Source organism: Bidens hawaiensis, unplaced genomic scaffold (assembly GCF_021521415.1).
Source record: "Bidens hawaiensis isolate Kalapana, Puna unplaced genomic scaffold, B.hawaiensis_p1.1 tig00021540_1, whole genome shotgun sequence".
In the NCBI taxonomy this organism is placed as follows: domain Eukaryota; kingdom Viridiplantae; phylum Streptophyta; class Magnoliopsida; order Asterales; family Asteraceae; genus Bidens; species Bidens hawaiensis.
In genome coordinates this window covers 63914-83197 of record NW_027493356.1, presented here as the reverse complement: position 1 = coordinate 83197, position 19284 = coordinate 63914, and the positions used below count along the sequence as shown (strand labels likewise).

The window sequence follows — 19284 nt, the reverse complement described above, 5'->3', positions numbered from 1 at the left end:
AGATCTCCATAAGAATGGTACAAAAAGGAGATATAATCATCGAAAAGAACACACAGTCAATAGTACTACATAGTACAATATGTCAACATCACTCGGTCATGCTGCCCATCAACTATCCTTAACACACATCCAAGGACCCTGACCCTGATTGGTGGATTGCCTGACATGACAGGTGGTCATACCTTCTCTCTCCTCTCCGCCGTCTATAAATACTAAACTACTCACAAACGGTAAAGGATCCAACATTTAACATTCCCAAAATTTCGATCCAAACTTGACAACTTAGTAAAGTTGAATGATCGAAAATATTCTCAAAAATAAGTAATTGGAAAATTAGAGAAGGAAATAAAAGCATTTCATAAGAAATTTCATCCCATATTAAAGAAATGAGAAGAAAAAAAATCAATCTCACATGAAAGATGGAAGAAAGTGGAAAAATTTCACATGGATATAAAAAGGAAAGGGGATTTCCTCCCACATGGAAAGTAAAATAAATTTGGAAGCTCTTTATAAGGAGTTGGGTTTTAGTAATATTATTATACACCAAACATGCATCAGTGGTCCTAACGGAGGGTGCAAAGCACCATACGCGCACGGGCTCAGGCGTTGGACGCAATGTGACGCTTTGATGACGCACTTTGCACTTCGCACGCTCGCATCGCCGCGAGCCACTTAAGGGCCGCCTAAATGTGTTTGGAAAGTTGAGGGACCAAAAGAATAAAATTTGAAATCTTCTCCCTTCGCGCTACGCGAAGGAACATGTGTGAAATCTTCGCGCTACACGAAGGACAAAAAACATTAACCGAGATGTACGGCACGTGGTAGCTCTCTGGTGACTCAACAAAGTTTAAGTCGGTTCGCGCGACTTGAACTAACATATGCTTATTCCTTCGCGCGATGCAAAGGAACAAAAAATTTGCTATAAATAGGGGGTTCACGGCACGTAGTGCGTGCCAAGCCCCGAAGTTTTGACAGTATAGACTCCAGTTCGCGACATAGAGTAAAAGTGCTGCTCATACAAGCTTAAACATATAAACTACGAATACACGTTTAAGGTAGGGGTGTCACACCCCGATTTAGGACCTATGCGTGTGACCAAAAGTTAGTACCTGTTTTCTAAATATATCAGAATTTTAGCGGAAGTCTTTAATTTATAATTAATATACTTTTAAAACAACAATTTATTTGTAAACCTTTATTTATAATAATAAAATTTTTAATTTATTTGGAAAGCTTCTCGGATAATAAATATCCGAGTTAATAATTTATAAACCTTGTTTAAGTTTATAAATCATGTTTAAATATTGTTTATAATATTTTAATGACTTAAAACTGAGCCATCTCTACCTTGCGAGCGTCTATCTTCTTGAATGACTCTAATTCCTTGCTACCTGTTCTAATATGATTCCCTGAAATATGGGGGAAAATTAGGTTAGCGTATGCAAATGAATCGTTGACTCTAAAAATATTTTATAAATTTTTCTTTGAGTGGCAATATAGTTTCCTTGAACACACTCAGCAGAAACGTCTCTTATTTCTGGGATTGTGCCACTGCCATACACACACAATTATGGTTCTCCGGGAACTGACACCCATTGTAGAAATTTTATTATGATCTTTAGTCAGCGGCCAGTAGCCTTGATTGTTAGACTATATTAATTATGTTTCGATCTAGACACATGTGTACTCGGTCTGAGTTGCTTTTATTTTCTATCTTGTATTTTAATAGGGATCATGTAATCCCATAAATATTTATTTGACTGACTTTGTTTAAGATAAACAACCCATTTATTTTGATTGAAAAAAGTTTAACGTATTCACTTGTGATTGTCTGTTCTGAATGATGTGGTGATTTCGTTTGAAAACCTTTATGAATGAATGAATGGTTGACCTATAATAAAATAGATTTATACAAATACCCGGATCATCTTTTAATCCGGCTACAGAACTTTAGTCTGGTTTTGATAGCTTTAAAACTTGATTGATCATTTGTTTGAATAAAACATTTTGGACATAAATTATTTCTCTTTATTTGCCGATCATGTACTATGTTTCTTCTTCAAGAAGAAATGTCTATTTTTCTTCAAGAATAAACGTCATTTATCTATGACCTTTGTATGTTAAGTCTTATGTTTCTTAATCATAAAGAAAGGCTATTTTGACTATAAACTTTGTATATAAACTTTTACTTTTCTTAAACATTTCAACTTTACCATTTGTATGTAAAAGCTTACGTTTCTTAATTATGAACAAACTAAATTTTTGCTATAACCTTTGTTTATATAATTTTGTATTTCTTAATCATAAAGAAATCTTATTTAATTGTTACCTTTTAATTTTGATCAAGGTCTAAACCTTATGGAATAATAATATTTTATTAGTGCAGAACCCCTACCTTGCTTAGCTTAATAAATACCTAGAATTTCGGCAGCACTTCCGCACTTGCATGAATATCGGGGTATTTTTGATCTACTTTTCTTGGCACACAAATCAGGGCAACGATCGGGGGTCGTCGGGTCGTGCACGCACTTCAAGGCAGAATGTCGGATTACTTTTGGGTGGCACGCACTTCGAGGAAACGTCAGGTATGGCACGGATTACGAGGTTCGGCATGCCAAACGATGATGAGCACGTAAAACGATGTAGAGAGAGGAAGTAATTCTTGAGAGAGATAGAGAGATTTTTGTGGTGTGCGGAATGAATGCAGTGACCCCTTTCTATTTATAGCTGATATTGGGCTCCATTGCGATACACGATGGACCCTTACTTATAGTCATTGCGTATCGCGATGACTCATGTATATCAGAGAGTGCCACATGGGGACACGTGGCCTGACACATCTGCCACGTGACACCCGGATGCGATACGTGTCGCTGAGTCATAACGGACCATTGCGTTACGCGACAAAGGGCGCCATCAAAGCGCCACATTGCGCCCAACGCCATTCGCCTTCGCCGTCGTCGTTGTCATCGTCCTCGCCCGAGCCCGTGCGCGTCAGGTGCTCTGCACCCTTCGCTAGGACCACTTGGTGCATGATTGGCATAAAAAATATTACTATGGACATTTCTTTCTTATAAAGAGCTTCTATTTCTTTACCACTGTCTATGTGGGATGAGTTTTATCTTCCTAATTTATACACATGTGGAATGTTTCCACTTTCTTTCATCTTTCCATGTGGGATGGATTTTCTTTATGGAATATTTTTATTTCCTTAACATGAAATAATTCTATATTCTATTTCTTTATTTAAATTTTTATAGTTTAAGATTATTTTTGATTCTTCAACTTAACTAAGTAGTCAAATTTGGATCAAAATTTTGAGGATGTTACGAGGGGTTATGCCTAAGTTATTATTTTTATTATTATATCATGGCTTAGACCTAGTAGAGAGTATAACCTAGACCTTGATGAAACTTATAAATACAAAGGTTATAGTTAAAATAATGTTTATTTATAATTAAGAAACATAAAATTTTATATATTAGAGGTTATAGTTAAAATATTGTTTCTTTAAGATTAAGAAACATAAGCTTTTACATTCAAGGGGTATAGTCAAAATAATTTTTCTTCATGAGTAAGAAACATAAGAATTTATAAACAAAAATTATAGACAAATGACGTTTCTTCTTAAAGAAGAAACCTATTATAGATGTTTCTTCATGAAGAAGAAACTCAATACATGATTGGCAAACAAACAAAAAGACTTCAGATCTAAATATTTTATTCGAATAAATGATCAATCAAGGTTTAAAGCTATCAAAACCAGACTAAAGGTCTGATGCTGGATCAAGAGACGATCAAGATATTTATATAAACCTATTTTATTATAGGTTAATCATCAATAATTCACAAATGTTTTCAAACGAGATCACGTCATCATTCAGAACATACAATCACAGGTGGATACGTCTAAACTTTTTAGAACGTGACTACGCTCAAACTTTTTTTATAATTTATAATGTGAATACGTCAAACCTTTTACAATCAGTCATTAAGATAAACGGGTTATTTATCTTAAACAGTCAATGTTTATAAGAGATTATGTTATCTCTAACATACAAAGATTTTAGGGATTACGTGATCCGTATAATATACAAGATAGAAAATAAAAGCAACTCAAGCCGAGTACAAATGTGTCTGGATTCAAACATAATTGTCTAGTCTATCACTTAAGGCTCGCAGACTAGTTGCCATAATAAAGTTCTCCAATGGCAGCCAGTTCCCGAAGAACCGTAATTCTGTGGGTATGGGAGTGGTACAATCCCGGAAATAAGAAACGTTTCCGCTGAGCTTGTACAGAAAACTATCTTGTCAGTCAAATAAAGATTTATTAAATGTTTTTAGAGTCAACGATTCATCAGCATATCGCTGATGTATTTTTCCCCACATTTTAGGGAAACAGATTAGCTTAGGTAGCAAGGAATTAGAGTCATTCATAGAGTTAGATGCTCAAAGGTAGAGACGCCTCAAAACTTATAAAGCAAGTACTCATATATATTATATCCGAAAAGGCTTCAAAATAAATTAATATTTTATTATAAACAAAGACTTCCGCTAAATAACCTACAACTCTAATATATTTACAAAACATGTACCAACTATTGGTCACACGTCTAGGCACTAAGTCAGGGTGTGACACAACATCTTAATACCAACTTGGCAATACTCTCTAACTTCCTTTAGAGAATATGGTTTTCATATATTCATATACAAATACTGATTATCATGTCGGAAGTTGGTTACGAGAAGACCCCCCACATATCCTTCTCGTAAAGAGCTCACGTTGTTTAGTTTTGTAGGTGGATCTACCCATTCGAGCCAGATAACACTAAACCCATCGTGGGAAATACTTAATCATCACCCTTGACTAAGTAATTAGACCAATGGGGATTTTATGTTTCTTCAATACACATTTTCTTTTAGCATGAGCAACTCCCGATACAGGGAAAGGATATTCCGTTGATCGAGTAAGATGCTTTAAAGAGAAATGGAAAAGAAGTTAATTAGGTCAATAGATTCGATGTCAGATGTAGTCTTTTAGAGATATAAACGTTATCAAATACAATTGTGGATATAAATATATGTAGGCTAATAGCTTTAAAGGGATGATCAGTACCGGTACGGGTACCGAAAATACTAGTACCGTTTTGTTGAAATTCTTGGTATCGGTACCGAAATGTTCGGTTTGAAACCGGCATTGAATGCAAAATTTGGGAAATACCGATATCGAAAACTTAAAACTTGGTTCGGATTCGGTACCCATTGTACCAATCGGTAGGTACCAAACAGGTACTCGTACCCATTTTGCTCATCCCTAACTAAAGGTACAAAAAAAAGCGAACCCGAAACTGTACCCGATCAAAGTACTTGGAATGTGTTTTTTTTGTGTTTTTTTTTGTAATTAACTGGATTTTTAGTACCCGAACCCAGATCCGACCCTACTGGAGGGTACGGCTAGGACATGCATTTCAGTACCTAAACTCGGACCCGATCTTTACCTGAAACCCGGAACCGATTCCATACTTAGAACCAAGTTTTTCCAATACCCAAACCGGTTTTTCAAATACCCAACATATACCCGAAAACAACCCCTAAAAAGTGTAGCATGCTGAAAAAACCCGATTCGTACTAAAAATTACATGCAAATAGGGTTTTTCATATACCCTAAAATGGGGTATTAAAATACCCAAGTATAATATACCCGATTGTCTACCTTACCAGAAACCGATGAAACTATATATTTAAAAAAAGGGCAATTTCATAGAATAGCAACCAAGTTTTAAAAGTGTTTCTATTAGGTCACTCAACTTTAAAAAGTGTTCCAGTTAAGTCACTCAACTTTCATATTTTATTAAATTAAAGGTTTTAACATGTTTTTTTAGCTTTTTTCTTTTTTGTTTCACATAGGAAATATTTTTATCTTTTTTTATGTTGATTGATGTATAATTATTTATAGAACTATATTGCATCATTTTATACCCGATTCATGTTATTTTCGTGATAATATTATTGAGAATCGATTCAAATAAGCCTCTATTTGTTTTTGTAGGAAAAATGAGCTTAGAAAACCAAACATGAAGAAAAACAAAGAGAAAATCAAGAAAAATGAGAATCTGTCAGCTAAGCATGGGCCAAGCCTCAGCCAGGCATGCCCCATTTCCATATGAAGACACATCAGCTAAGCATGAGGCTGTGCATCAGGCAGACACGCCCCACGCCTCCTCAGAAGATGACAAAATAAAGTACACAGTACATTGTCCCCCTTTTTGAAGACACACAGGGTCATGCCTCAGCCAGACATGCCCCATGCCAATCAAGCTGCCAAGAAAGTACAAATCATTAGCATGCGCATTAAATGATGAGGGACCAGCACAACCCATGCCTAGACCAGACATGCCCCTTTCCTAACTATATGCCAAAGAGTACAACCAGGGAGCACGTGGTGTACTACATGGGGACCAACATGGGCCATGCCCTACTAAGCATGGGTCATGCCTTGTGCACAAATGAGCTTATATAAAGACCATGCATGTTGCTCATTTGGTGTGCACAATTTTGGAGAAAAACACACCCATTTCACTTTCATAATCCATAGAAGTAAAGAAAGAGAAGCTCTTGAACCTTCATACAACATCAAGAAGAAGTCTTAGCATCATCATAATTATCTAGCTTGGTTAGATTATCTTAATATTAAACATGAATGCTATATTCTTCTATTTTGGTGTATCTTTTATAATTATCATGAGCTAAAACTCTTTATATCACCTTAACCCATGATGAAACTTGACAACTTTTGATGGTTGGAATTAATATATGATAATTTTATGTTAAAATAATGACTAATTCTTGGTTATCCTTTGATGAAAAATTGTGTTTAAACAATTGAAAGTAATATACAAGAATTATAAATGGTACATCTTGTTATGTTGAAAGACTCTTGATTTTATCACTTATTTATAAATGTTGTTCATGCAACTTTATAACTTTTAATCTAGAAATAGTTAAAATAATTCTTGTATGGTACATGAAAATTGGTTAAACACATATCCTCATGTTTAGATTTGAAAAGATTGAACATTTGTTATGAATTGATATTCTTGTTAAGTAATATTATAAATAATTTGTTAACACAACTATTTTAATATTACACCTGGGTTGAAAATTCATAAATCAAGGGAATACTTGAACTTAGTCTAATTTAATCAACCATAGGTGGATTATGTGTTGTTCATGTAATCTTTCCGACCGGTTGTTAGATTTGAGTTTCGTAATTGAATGATAATCTATATCTTTAAATTTCAACATAAAGGTTCACTTACATTATAGTATGATTTGAGGTGATTAGTTTGTATAATTCATACTAAGTTTTCCAAAAAATCATTTGAATGATTATCTATAACTAGAAACTATTCTTTTTAAAACAAAATAGTGAATTTATCATATATTTAAGTTTACCATCATTAAGGGTCAAGTGGATCCTAAGTTAAGGTGATAGCTTCTTAATTCTTGTTTATCTCTATTATCGTGTTACTTGCTTTAATTTATTGTTACGAGTTTTCCTAAAAAAATAATCTTAAAAACAAATCAATTAAGCTCATTTCTCACGGTTATTATATTTGCAAAGGTTTGATATTAAAATTTACGTGTCCATGGATTGATACCCGGTTCTTGCCATTACTATATTACCACACGACGGGTACACTTGCCTTTTGTGTGTGTGGTTAAGTCTAGGTGAAAACCATTTTTAAAACCCGACAAAGTGTGAAAAATCTTTAATAAAAATATATATATCTCACACCACATCAAGTTTTTGGCGCCGTTGCCGGGGACACGGTAAAATTTTAAAACTAATCTAAGTTTTTTATTTTAACTAGTTGTTTATAATTGTTCAAAAAAAAAATTAACTTTTGTTCATTTTAGTTTATTTAGTTTTAGTCTAATCTTAGTTTACTTTAAAAAAAAGAAAAAGAGTTTATTTTAATTTTCCGCTTTACTTGTAGTTCACTTTTAGTTGTTTCGTTTTCTTTATATATTTTCTTAAGTAATGAATGTCCACCACGCCCGCACCTGAGCTTGTTTCACCACTTTCGGAACCCGAACGTCACCTTTACCAAAGGTTACGCAATCGTTCACGTGTAGTAGCAGAGACAATAAAAAACGACGCGTTTGCGGACGTAACTACCGAAGAAAACATGGCAGCACCCAATAACCCAGAAAACGAACCTAACATGAACCAATACGGCAGGCCGACCCTCGAAGGCTATGGAAGTGGCGTGGCACCACCAGAAATCACTGAACACTTCGAAATCAAATCCAGCACCATTCATATGGTGGAAAACTCTGTTCAATTCCATGGGCTTCTCGATGAAGACCCATTATCTCATATCTCTCGATTCTTACGAATATGCGGTACTTTCAAAATCGAAAGCTGCTCTGAGGACCAAATTAAGCTCAAGCCTTTTCCCTTCTCCCTTCGAAGCCATACCTTGGATTGGCTAGAGTCACTGCCATCTGGCACAGTTACCAATTAAGACCAGATGGTTGAGCATTTCCTCTTGAAATACTTTCCACCAGAAAAAACCGCAAAGTACCGAGCCAGCATCACCGGATTCAGAACCGATGAAGACGAGTCGTTGCACGCAGCCTGGGAGAGGTACAAGAGCTTGCTAAGAAGATGTCCACACCATGGGTTGAACAAATGGCTCCAAGTCCAAACATTCTTCGACGCCTAATCAAGCCAAAACAAGCAGGAAATCGACCAAATTGCTGGTGGGGATCTCGGAACCAAATCTCCAAACGAAGCAATCGAAGTTCTAGAGAAAGCATCCAAGAAAAGCTTCGCTTACAACCCACCAAAGGTCCACACCATCACACAAGGGTATGCACCAAGTTGACTCCAACACTCTTGTCACTGCACAACTCGAAGCACTCTCGAAGAAACTTGAGCAACTACAAACGGAGTTGGTAAAAGCAAAGACCAAATGCGACACTTGTGGGGGATAACACAAAATGAATTATTGCCAGCAGAGCATGATGGTTGGAGAAGTCGATTTCGTAAGCCGACAAAACAACTCCTACGGTAATACATACAACCATGGTTGGAGGAATCATCCTAATTTCAGCTGGAGGGATGGAACAAACAACCAAGCACCACCTGGGTTTGAAAAACATCCTTTTAACCAAAACCAAGCCTCCCAACCCAAGCCTCAATATCATAACCAAGAGGCAGGTCCCAGTCAACAAACAACCAACGAAACCACAACAAATAGTCTTCTAACACAATTGTTGGCCAACACTGAAACTGCAAACAAACTAGCTGAGCAAAGGAACCGACTAACCGAAGAGAGATTCCAAAAGATGAGATAGAGCTAAGGAATCAAAAGGCACACTTGCATAACATTGAGACTCAAGTGGGGCAACTTGCTCAACTATTCACTGACAGACAACCAGGTGGCCTTCCAAGCAGCACAGTGAACAACCCGAAAGCAGCTGTAAATGCAGTCACCTTGAGGAGTGGTAGAACCACTATGGTTACCGAACCAACCTCAGAGCCAGTGGCCACAGAAAAGGAGACTGAGATTCCTGAAGAGGTGCAAGAGAGGCTAGTCCCAGAAAGTACCGCACGACCAAAGGAACCACTCAGAAACTATGTTCCTCCGATTCCTTATCCAGCACGTTTGAAAAAAGAAAGGTTGGAGGCTCAATACGGAAAATTCCTCGAGCTATTCAAGTAACTCCACATCAACATTCCATTCGTTGAAGCACTTGCACAAATGCCAAAATACGCCAAATTTTTGAAAGATGTTCTTACCAACAAGAGGAAGTTGGAGGAGCTATCTCATGTCACGTTGAACGAAGAATGTTCAGCCATTCTACAAAATAAGCTTCCAGAGAAAATGACTGATCCAGGGAGTTTTACTATTCCTTGTCTAATAGGAAGTTTGTCTGTTAGCAATGCCCTAGCCGACCTAGGAGCTAGTATCAATTTGATGCCTTATGCGGTTTTTGCAAAATTAGGTATAGGTGAACCAAAACCCACACGCATGAGCATCCAGTTAGCTAATCGTGTCATAAAATACCCTCGGGGCATTGTTGAGAACATGATAGTCAAAATTGACAGGTTCGTGTTCCCAGTAGACTTTGTGATCCTCGACATGGACGAGGACAAGAATGTTCCCCTCATATTAGGGAGACCCTTCCTAGCCACGGCTAGAGCACTCATTGATGTTTGCACGGGCAAACTAACTCTTAGAGTAAATGATGAGCAGGTCACATTCGACATAGGTAGATCCATGCAGCACCCACAACACCATGATGATTCACTTTATTGCGTCGATGTTATTGATTCTGTTGTGAGTTTCCATGTGAGGAATTCCGCCATCTCGAATGCTCTTGATACACAAATTCTTGAAAAACCTATCTCTGAACCCATTCGCGAGGATCACATCGTCGAAGAAGTCATCAAATTGGAGGACCAAGAAACGTCTTCATCACAAGAAGTTTTCGAAGTTTTCGATCTCAAAATTGAAACCAAAGCTAAACCATCCACTGAGGAACCACCGACCTTGGAGTTAAAAGAACTACCAGATCACCTAGAATATGCTTTCTTGGAAGGTGAATCTCAACTCCCTGTGATCATTTCAGCTAACTTGTCGATTGACGAGAAGAAAAAGTTGCTCGATGTTCTCAAACTTCATAAGAAAGCAATCGCATGGAAAATTATGGATATCAAAGGCATTAGTCCATTCTGCACCCACAAAATCCTCATGGAGGAAGACTACAAACCTGTAGTTCAATATCAAATGCGTCTGAATCCCAACATGCAAGATGTCGTGAAGAAAGAAGTAATCAAACCCCTTGATGCAGGGTTAATCTACCCTATCTCTGATTCACCTTGGGTAAGCCCGATTCAAGTTGTACCCAAGAAGGGAGGAATGACTGTGGTAATGAATGAGAAAGATGAACTTATACCAATGATAACTGTCACAGGCTGGAAAGTATGCATTGACTACCGTAAGCTTAATGACTCCACCAGGAAAGATCATTTTCCACTTCCTTTCATTGATCAAATGCTTGAACGTTTGTCTGGGAAAATGTTCTATTGATTTCTTGACGGTTTTTCTGGTTATTTTCAAATTCCCATTGCTCTTGAAGATCAGGAAAAGACTACATTCACATGCCCTTATGGTACATTTGCCTACCGACGAATGCTCTTCGGGCTGTGCAATGCACCTGCTACCTTTTAGCGTTGCATGGTAGCCAGTTTCCATGAGATGATTGAGCACTCAATGGAAGTCTTCATGGACGATTTTTCTGTTTTTAGAGATTCTTTTGATCATTGTCTTAAGAATTTGGAGAAAATGTTGACAAGATGTGAAGAAGTAAATCTTGTTCTTAATTGGGAAAAATGTCATTTCATGGTTCGTGAAGGCATCGTTCGCGGTCACAAGATCTCTCAAGCTGGACTTGAAGTTGACAAAGCAAAAATCGAAACAATTTCCAAACTCCCACCTCCAACATCTGTCAAAGCAATCAGGAGTTTTCTAGGTCATGCGGGTTTTTACCGCCGCTTCATAAAAGATTTTTCTAAAATCGCTCGACCAATGACCCAACTCCTTGAAAAAGATGCACCATTTATTTTTTCTGATGAATGTTTGAAAGCATTCAATCTTTTGAAAGATAAACTTGTTAGTGCCCCGATTATGGTTGCTCCAGATTGGACATTACCTTTCGAAATCATGTGTGATGCAAGCGATTTTGCTGTAGGAGCGGTTCTAGGCCAAAGAAAAGATAAGCATTTTCACCCAATCTACTACGCTAGCAAGACTCTCAACGATGCACAAGAAAATTACACAACCACCGAAAAGGAGTTGTTGGCCGTAGTATTTGCATTCGACAAATTTAGATCTTATCTTGTTCTTTCAAAAACCATCGTTTAAACCGACCATGCAGCCATTCGCTATCTTTTCAACAAGCAAGATACAAAGCCTCGACTAATCCGTTGGATCTTGCTACTCCAAGAATTTGATATCGAAATTCAAGATAAAAGGTGTGCAGAAAATTTCGTTGCCGATCATCTTTCGCGTTTGGGGTGCTCAGCTTCACACGAACCACTGGGGTCTCACATAAATGACAATTCCCCCATGAGTTTCTTATGCACATTCAAACTATTTTGAAAGAAGAAGAGATGAGTGCCCTTGGTTTGCCGATTATGCAAACTATTTAGCATGTGGTATCATACGAAAAGGTTTAACACACTAACAACGTAAAAAAATCTTTTCTGATCTCAAGTATTATTTTTGGGAAGATCCATACTTGTTCAAAGTTGGGGCAGATCAGATTATACGCAGGTGTATTTTCGAAAACGAAGCCATGAAAATTCTTAAACATTGCCTTGAAGGACCCACTGGAGGACATCATAGTGTAACCCTCACAGTGAAAAAGGTCTTTGATTCAGGATTCTTTTGGCCCACAGTGTTCAAAGATGCCCATTCCTTGATCCAAGCTTGCGATGCTTGTCAAAGAACTGGGAATATTTCATCTAAAAACGAAATGCCTCAAAAGAGCATTCAAGTTTGTGAAATCTTTGATGTTTGGGGAATTGACTTCATGGGACCGTTTCCAAGTTCATTTGGAAATAGATACATCCTAGTCGCAGTTGACTATGTTTCTAAGTGGGTTGAGGCATAAGCCCTCCCCACTAATGATGCTAGGGTTGTTGTCAAATTCCTTAAGAAGTTGTTTTCACGATGCGGTACCCCAAAAGCTTTAATCAGTGATCGAGGGACCCACTTTTGCAATGCCCAAATGGAAAAAAGCCTTGTCACTATATGGAGTACACCATGGATTCTCAACACCATATCATCCACAAACTAGTGGACAAGTTGAAGTCACAAACAGAGGCATCAAAAGAATTCTCGAGAAAACAATTGGTTGAACCGCAAGAATTGGGCTGAAAAGCTTGACGATGCTCTTTGGGCTTTTCTCACTGCTTACAAAACACCCATAGTCACAACACCATTTAAACTTGTGTATTGGAAAGCGTGTCATCTACCCGTTGAGCTTGAACATAAAGCTTATTGGGCTTTAAAAGCTGTGAACCTCGACTTTGCAAGTGCAAGTGAAAACAGATTTGCTCAAATCCATGAACTCGAAGAGTTAAAACCAAGCTTATGAAAATTCATCACTTTACAAGGAAAGGACAAAAAGGTTGCACGATGCTCGCTTGAAGGACCACAAGCAATTCCAAGTGGGAAATCAGTATTGTTATATAACTCTCGCCTTCGTCTATTTCCAGGAAAACTAAAATCTCGTTGGTCAGGCCCATAATTGGTAAAGAGAGTTTTCGATTATGGGACTGTAGAAATCGAAAATGGAGAGGGTCAGTCATTTAAAGTCAATGGTCATCGTTTAAAGCCCTACATCGAAGGTCAGATTGGAACCGTCTCGGAGGTAATGTTCCTCCATTACAAGAACCCTTGAAAGAAAGTCTCGGGTCTAGCTAGGACCCTTAACCAAAAACTTGGCACTTGCAGATAGTTTAAAAAAGAAAAAAAAATCTTTCTCGGGAAATGTCTAGGCAGTTTTTCAGCACATTTGGGGTACTAGTTGTTCCGTGCCCAGTCTAGACGTTATATTATCTTATTTTTATGACTTTTTTTATGTTTTTTTTGTTTGGATGGTTGTTGCTTCTTTCGTTGAAACATCTACCTGGAAGAGAAATGTGGATTATGGGCGCAACCATTGGTTGCCAGCATATAGTGGAGTCTCTTTTCATCATTTCCCTACATTTTGTATTGCATTTTTATATTTCTTTTCACATTGAGGGCAATGTGAGATTCAAGTGTGGGGAGGGGTTTACTTGAATTTTGTTTTGTCCAATAAAATATTTTCGAAAAATCTCTCCAAATTTTAATTTTAAGAAGAATATTAATAATAACAATAAATAAAAGACCGTTAAGCCTTTAATAAATTTTTGATAAAACCAAGGGTTAAGGTTGTTTTTCGAAAAAGTGCTCGTACAAACCAACCACCGAATCAACTTTAATTTAGCGTGACACCGAAAATATGGTTTGTATTTCTTGAGAAAAACTTTATGCAAAATGTGGCGTTTAAACCCAATTCCTCCGTTTCCGTGAGCAAAGCTTCAAGCCTTACTACAATATATCATCGCTTATGTTTTGGAGGATTGAGTGAGTCAATTGTTTCGTGTGATTTAGAACTTGTTTTGGGTATACTTTTCGAGATCCGAACGAAATGTTGTATAAAAATGGAGGTAATATATAGCCAAACTTAACCCTTCCCTCAAACACCATATATAACCACATCCTTAACTTCACTTCAAAACTTCCCACATAACAACCCTTTCAAATTTAGCCAACTCCCATTTTTATTTCCAGTTCAAGTCAAGTCTCAAGGATGACCAGTGCTAGTCAAGAATTAATCTTCATATTTTGGTCAACAAATTTTATGTAAAAAAAAAATGGTTTCAAGATAATCACCACAAAAATAGGTGATAAAGAGAGCAAGAAATTGTGAACTCAAGACAATGAAGACAATCAAAAAGCTCCCGATTCAAGATTGTACATATTCCTCTTTCAAAATAAAACAACTCCAAACCACCAATCATACCCATACCTTTACAACATAAAACCCAAAAACCAACCTATATTACCTCTTCGTTTATGCAACATTTCAATTAGTTGGTGGAGAATAGATCCCATGACAAGCGTGTTTTTCACAAGTTGCATTTTAACAAGAGTGTTCACAAATACATACAACGTTACATGTATGATCAGATATAAAACCGAGTGTGAGTGAACATTGTGAGAACGTGTAATTTTGCATAAAAAGAAACTCATAAATACAAACCATGTTTTCCTATGTCACTACATATATTCATACGATCTCCGATGGTTGGGTTGTTCGTGTGTCTTTCTTCGAGGCCACCTTAACGTTTTGGGGGTATTATAGCTACGGTCCCGTTATATATTACCATTTGGAGAATTTTTATATTTAAGTTTGCTTGAGGACAAGCAAGGTTTAAGTGTGGGGATGTTTGATGCATAATTATTTATACAACTTTATTGCATCATTTTATACCCGATTCATGTTATTTTCGTGATAATATTATTGAGAATCGATTCTAATAAGCCTCTATTTGTTTTTGTAGGAAAATGAGCTTAGAAAACCAAACATGAAGAAAAACAAAGAAAAAATCAAGAAAAATGAGAATATGTCAGCTAAGCATGGGCCAAGCCTCTGCTAGGCATGCCCCTTTTCCATCTGAAGACACATTAGCTAAGCATGAGGCTGTGTCTCAGGCAGACACGCCCCACGCCTCCTCAAAAGATGACAAAATAAAGTACACAGTATATTATCCCTCTTTTTGAAGACACACAGGGTCATGCATCAGCAAGACATGCCCCATGCCAATCAAGCTGCCAAGAAAGTACAAATCAGTAGCATTCGCATTAAATGATGAGGGACCAGCACAGCCCATGCCTAGACCAGACATGCCCCGTGCCTAGCTATATGCCAAAGAGTACAACCAGGGAGCACGTGATGTACTACATGGGGACCAACATGGGCCATGCCCTACTAAGCATGGGTCATGCCTTGTGCACAAATGAGCCTATATGAAGACCATGCATGTTGCTCATTTGGTGTGCACAATTTTGGAGAAAAACACACCCATTTCACTCTCATAATCCATTGAAGTAAAGAAAGAGAAGCTCTTGAACCTTCATATAATTATCTAGCTTGGTTAGATTATCTTAATATTAAACATGAATGCTATATTCTTCTATTTTGGTGTATCTTTTATAATTATCATGAGCTAAAAATCTTTATATCATCTTAACCCATGATGAAACTTGACAACTTTTGATGGTTGGAATTAATATATGATAATTTTATGTTAAAATAATGACTAATTCTTGGTTATCCTTTGATGAAAAATCGTGTTTAAACAATTGAAAGTAATATACAAGAATTATAAATGGTACATCTTGTTATGTTGAAAGACTCTTGATTTTATCATTTATTTATAAATGTTGTTCATGCAACTTTATAACTTTTAATCTAGAAATAGTTAAAATAATTCTTGTATGGTACATGAAAATTGGTTAAACACATATCATCATGTTTAGATTTGAAAAGATTGAACATTTGTTATGAATTGATATTCTTGTTAAGTAATATTATAAATAATTTGTTAACACAACTATTTTAATATTACACTTGGGTTGAAAATTCATAAATCAAGGGAATACTTGAACTTAGTCTAATTTAATCAACCATAGGTGGATTATGTGTTGTTCATATAATCTTTCCGACCGGTTGTTAGATTTGAGTTTCGTAATTTAATGATAATCTATATATTTAAATTTCAACATAAAGGTTCACTTACATTATAGTATGATTTGAGGTGATTAGTTTGTATAATTCATACTAAGTTTTCCAAAAAAATCATTTGAATGGTTATCTATAACTAGAAACTATTCTTTTTAAAACAAAATAGTGAATTTATCATATATTTAAGTTTACCATCATTAAGAGTCAAGTGGATTTTAAGTTAAGGTGATAGCTTCTTAATTCTTGTTTATCTCCATTATCGTGTTACTTGCTTTAATTTATTGTTACGAGTTTTTCTAAAAAAATAATCTTAAAAACAAATCAATTAAGCTCATTTCTCACGGTTATTATATTTGCAAAGGTTTGATATTAAAATTTACGTGTCCATGGATTGATACCCGGTTTTTTGCCGTTACTATATTACCGCACGACGGGTACACTTGCCTTTTGTGTGTGTGGTTAAGTCTAGGTGAAAACCATTTTTAAAACCCGACAAAGTGTGAAAAATCTTTAATAAAAATATATATATCTCACACCACATCAATGATGTTGAGTGGCGACATGGATTTTATTTTATTTTATTTTTTTTAATTTATTTATTAATTACTCATAACACAAACCGAACTACATCTGGATAATGGGTAAGCGAGCAACAAGCTGCGCCGCTATCCCCTTTTGAATCGCAAAACCTATTCTATTAAATATAAATCCTTGGTTTCTCGGGCTCTGCGAGTCACTGTGGACCACCTTCTACACCCGCTCCAAGAAGCGAACCGCCTCGGGAGCTAGTGATCCAAAAGTGTCGAAGGCAAATGGAATGAACACGTGCTGATTCTCCAAACACGATGTCTCATGCTTAGCAACCTTCCTAGACTCCGCTCTCAAAACCGCCTGCCCCGGTACGAAGTCACTGTCTCTCAGCCCCACCAACGGGGACACTCCAGTGAGGTCAACACACGCATGCTTACCCTCTGCCCAGCCAAACACAAGAACATCCGCATGACGCATGGTAGATCTTCCCTCACGCGGATCAGTCAAAAAGTTAACAGGTGCCTCTTTCTTGGCTGAGATCCCGGCATGTCTAAGCACATCCCATAAGACATCTCTAACCCAGTCATGACGATACTTGAATCCCGGCAATTCCTTACAGTGGAGGGCATGCTCACCAAATCTATCCAAACAAGCTTTTTTACAAATGGGGCATAATTCATCTGGATGGAAAAGGGGAATCATAAGCCGGTATTTAAGGATGTCTCTGTATTCAACTGCCGACATCCGTTGCCTAAGACCTTCAATGGGCACAACAGTCAATGAACATTTTTTTATTTTTATTAAATATAACTACATATATTGCAAATTCTGACCCCCACATCTTATCCTCCATTTCTTTCTGGACGCACAAAAAAATCGGTGAGACTCGATTTGAAGATTTAGTGACCCAATATGAGAAAAATATACATGAGTAACCTAATTGGAATATTTTTGAAAGTTGATTACTATTCTATGAGATATTCCCTTGAAAAAACCATTACCTTTACTAATAGCTACACCTACTCGTACATGTGGGTTGTGAAAAGTAGAATGGTCCATATTTTTTATTGTTATTTGTTTTGTCAAGTTAAAATTTTTTGAACGATGAATTTATGTTATTTGAGAAACTAGCTTGAACCAAAGATCTTCTAACTCCTTGATGCTTTTATGTCTTTACCATTATCAATGAACCAATAACTCACTGGTCACATGTCAAATTTAATTGGTTTGATGTTATATATTTCTTTATAAATCTTATCAAGTAATCATATAATTTTATCTTATTCAATATATGTATATATATACACATACATACACAAGCTTTTATCTCCCGTGTTACGGGGCTGTTTACATTTCTCGTTTATATTTATATTTTATTTGTATTTTAATTTTATTTATTGCAATAAAGCTAATAATATACTTAGAGGTTGATGATTAAAGAGTTTCGTAAATAAATGAGATATAATAACTCATTTAAAAACTATATGAGTTTGGTAAGACTCATGACCTGCTTATTTTTTTTTACTATAAATATGTTTCTTTCTTATTTATTGGATTTTCATGTCAAATGTTTGGTAAGATTAACTTTAGATGTTATAACCTATTTAAGGACTATCTATGTTTCCTGAGACCTATACCCGTGAATTCGGATCACATGAATGTGAAATATCTATTTACAAATAAGATGGTTTAAGAGTAGGTGAGGAGAAACCAGAGAGTTTTATAGTGTGAAACAACCAGAGAGCTTTATAGTGTACTAGTTTGATCATCCCGTGTTACGGGGGTTTATTCATGTTTTTGTTTTAATCGTTTTGCTATTTTATGATGATTTATTTTATTTTTTAACGTAGTTTAGTTTTAATTTAATACATGTATATTAGTTTGTTATTATATTTTTTAGCGTTTTGAGTTTTTAAATTGAGATGTGTAGGTTTTTAGATTTTTAACGAACAAACATAAACGGACACGGGCATGTTGATTTTTTTTACATGAACACAAATATTTGTCTAATGAAAAAGGTGATGTTAATGTAGTTGACAATGGTGGATAGTATTGAAAGTTAACCAGCGATATAGATAATAGACCAGCAACAGAGAACATGTAAAAGAGATAAATTAAATTAGGGGGTTAATGATAGTGTTTACCAATAAATGAGATCTTATAACCCATATGAGGACTATTAGGGTTTGGTAAGACCCATAACCCGTGTAAATTATTCTTTGATGATTAAGGGGTTATTTCACAAATAAATGAGATGCTATAACATGATTAGAAGTTATCCGGGTTTGGTGAGACCCATGACCCGCAAAAATTATTGTTTGATTATGAAAGAGTTTATATATATATATATATATATATGAGATGTTATAACCCATTTAAAGATCATCCGGGTTTGGT

General features: G+C 36.2%; 1 protein-coding gene across 1 annotated transcript; it reads left to right on the top strand.

The window, feature by feature from the left end:
• Positions 1–9773: 9773 nt before the first annotated feature.
• LOC143563856 (uncharacterized) lies at positions 9774–11939 on the top strand. The gene is made up of 4 exons (XM_077051306.1): positions 9774–9939; positions 10018–11013; positions 11431–11556; positions 11662–11939. The coding sequence occupies exons 1-4, from the start codon at positions 9774–9776 to the stop codon at positions 11937–11939; spliced, it is 1566 nt and encodes a 521-aa protein (XP_076907421.1).
• Positions 11940–19284: the final 7345 nt, after the last annotated feature.

What these genes read in the sequence shown, in the direction of transcription:
- LOC143563856 (XM_077051306.1), top strand. Translation starts at nt 9,774, where the DNA reads ATGCCAAAATACGCCAAATTTTTGAAAGATGTTCTTACCAACAAGAGG. An exon ending in TATTCCTTGTCTAATAGGAA is followed by an intron (nt 9,940 to 10,017) that starts GTTTGTCTGTTA and finishes TTGCAAAATTAG; the next exon opens with GTATAGGTGAACCAAAACCC. An exon ending in GAAAGTATGCATTGACTACC is followed by an intron (nt 11,014 to 11,430) that starts GTAAGCTTAATG and finishes TGGTTCGTGAAG; the next exon opens with GCATCGTTCGCGGTCACAAG.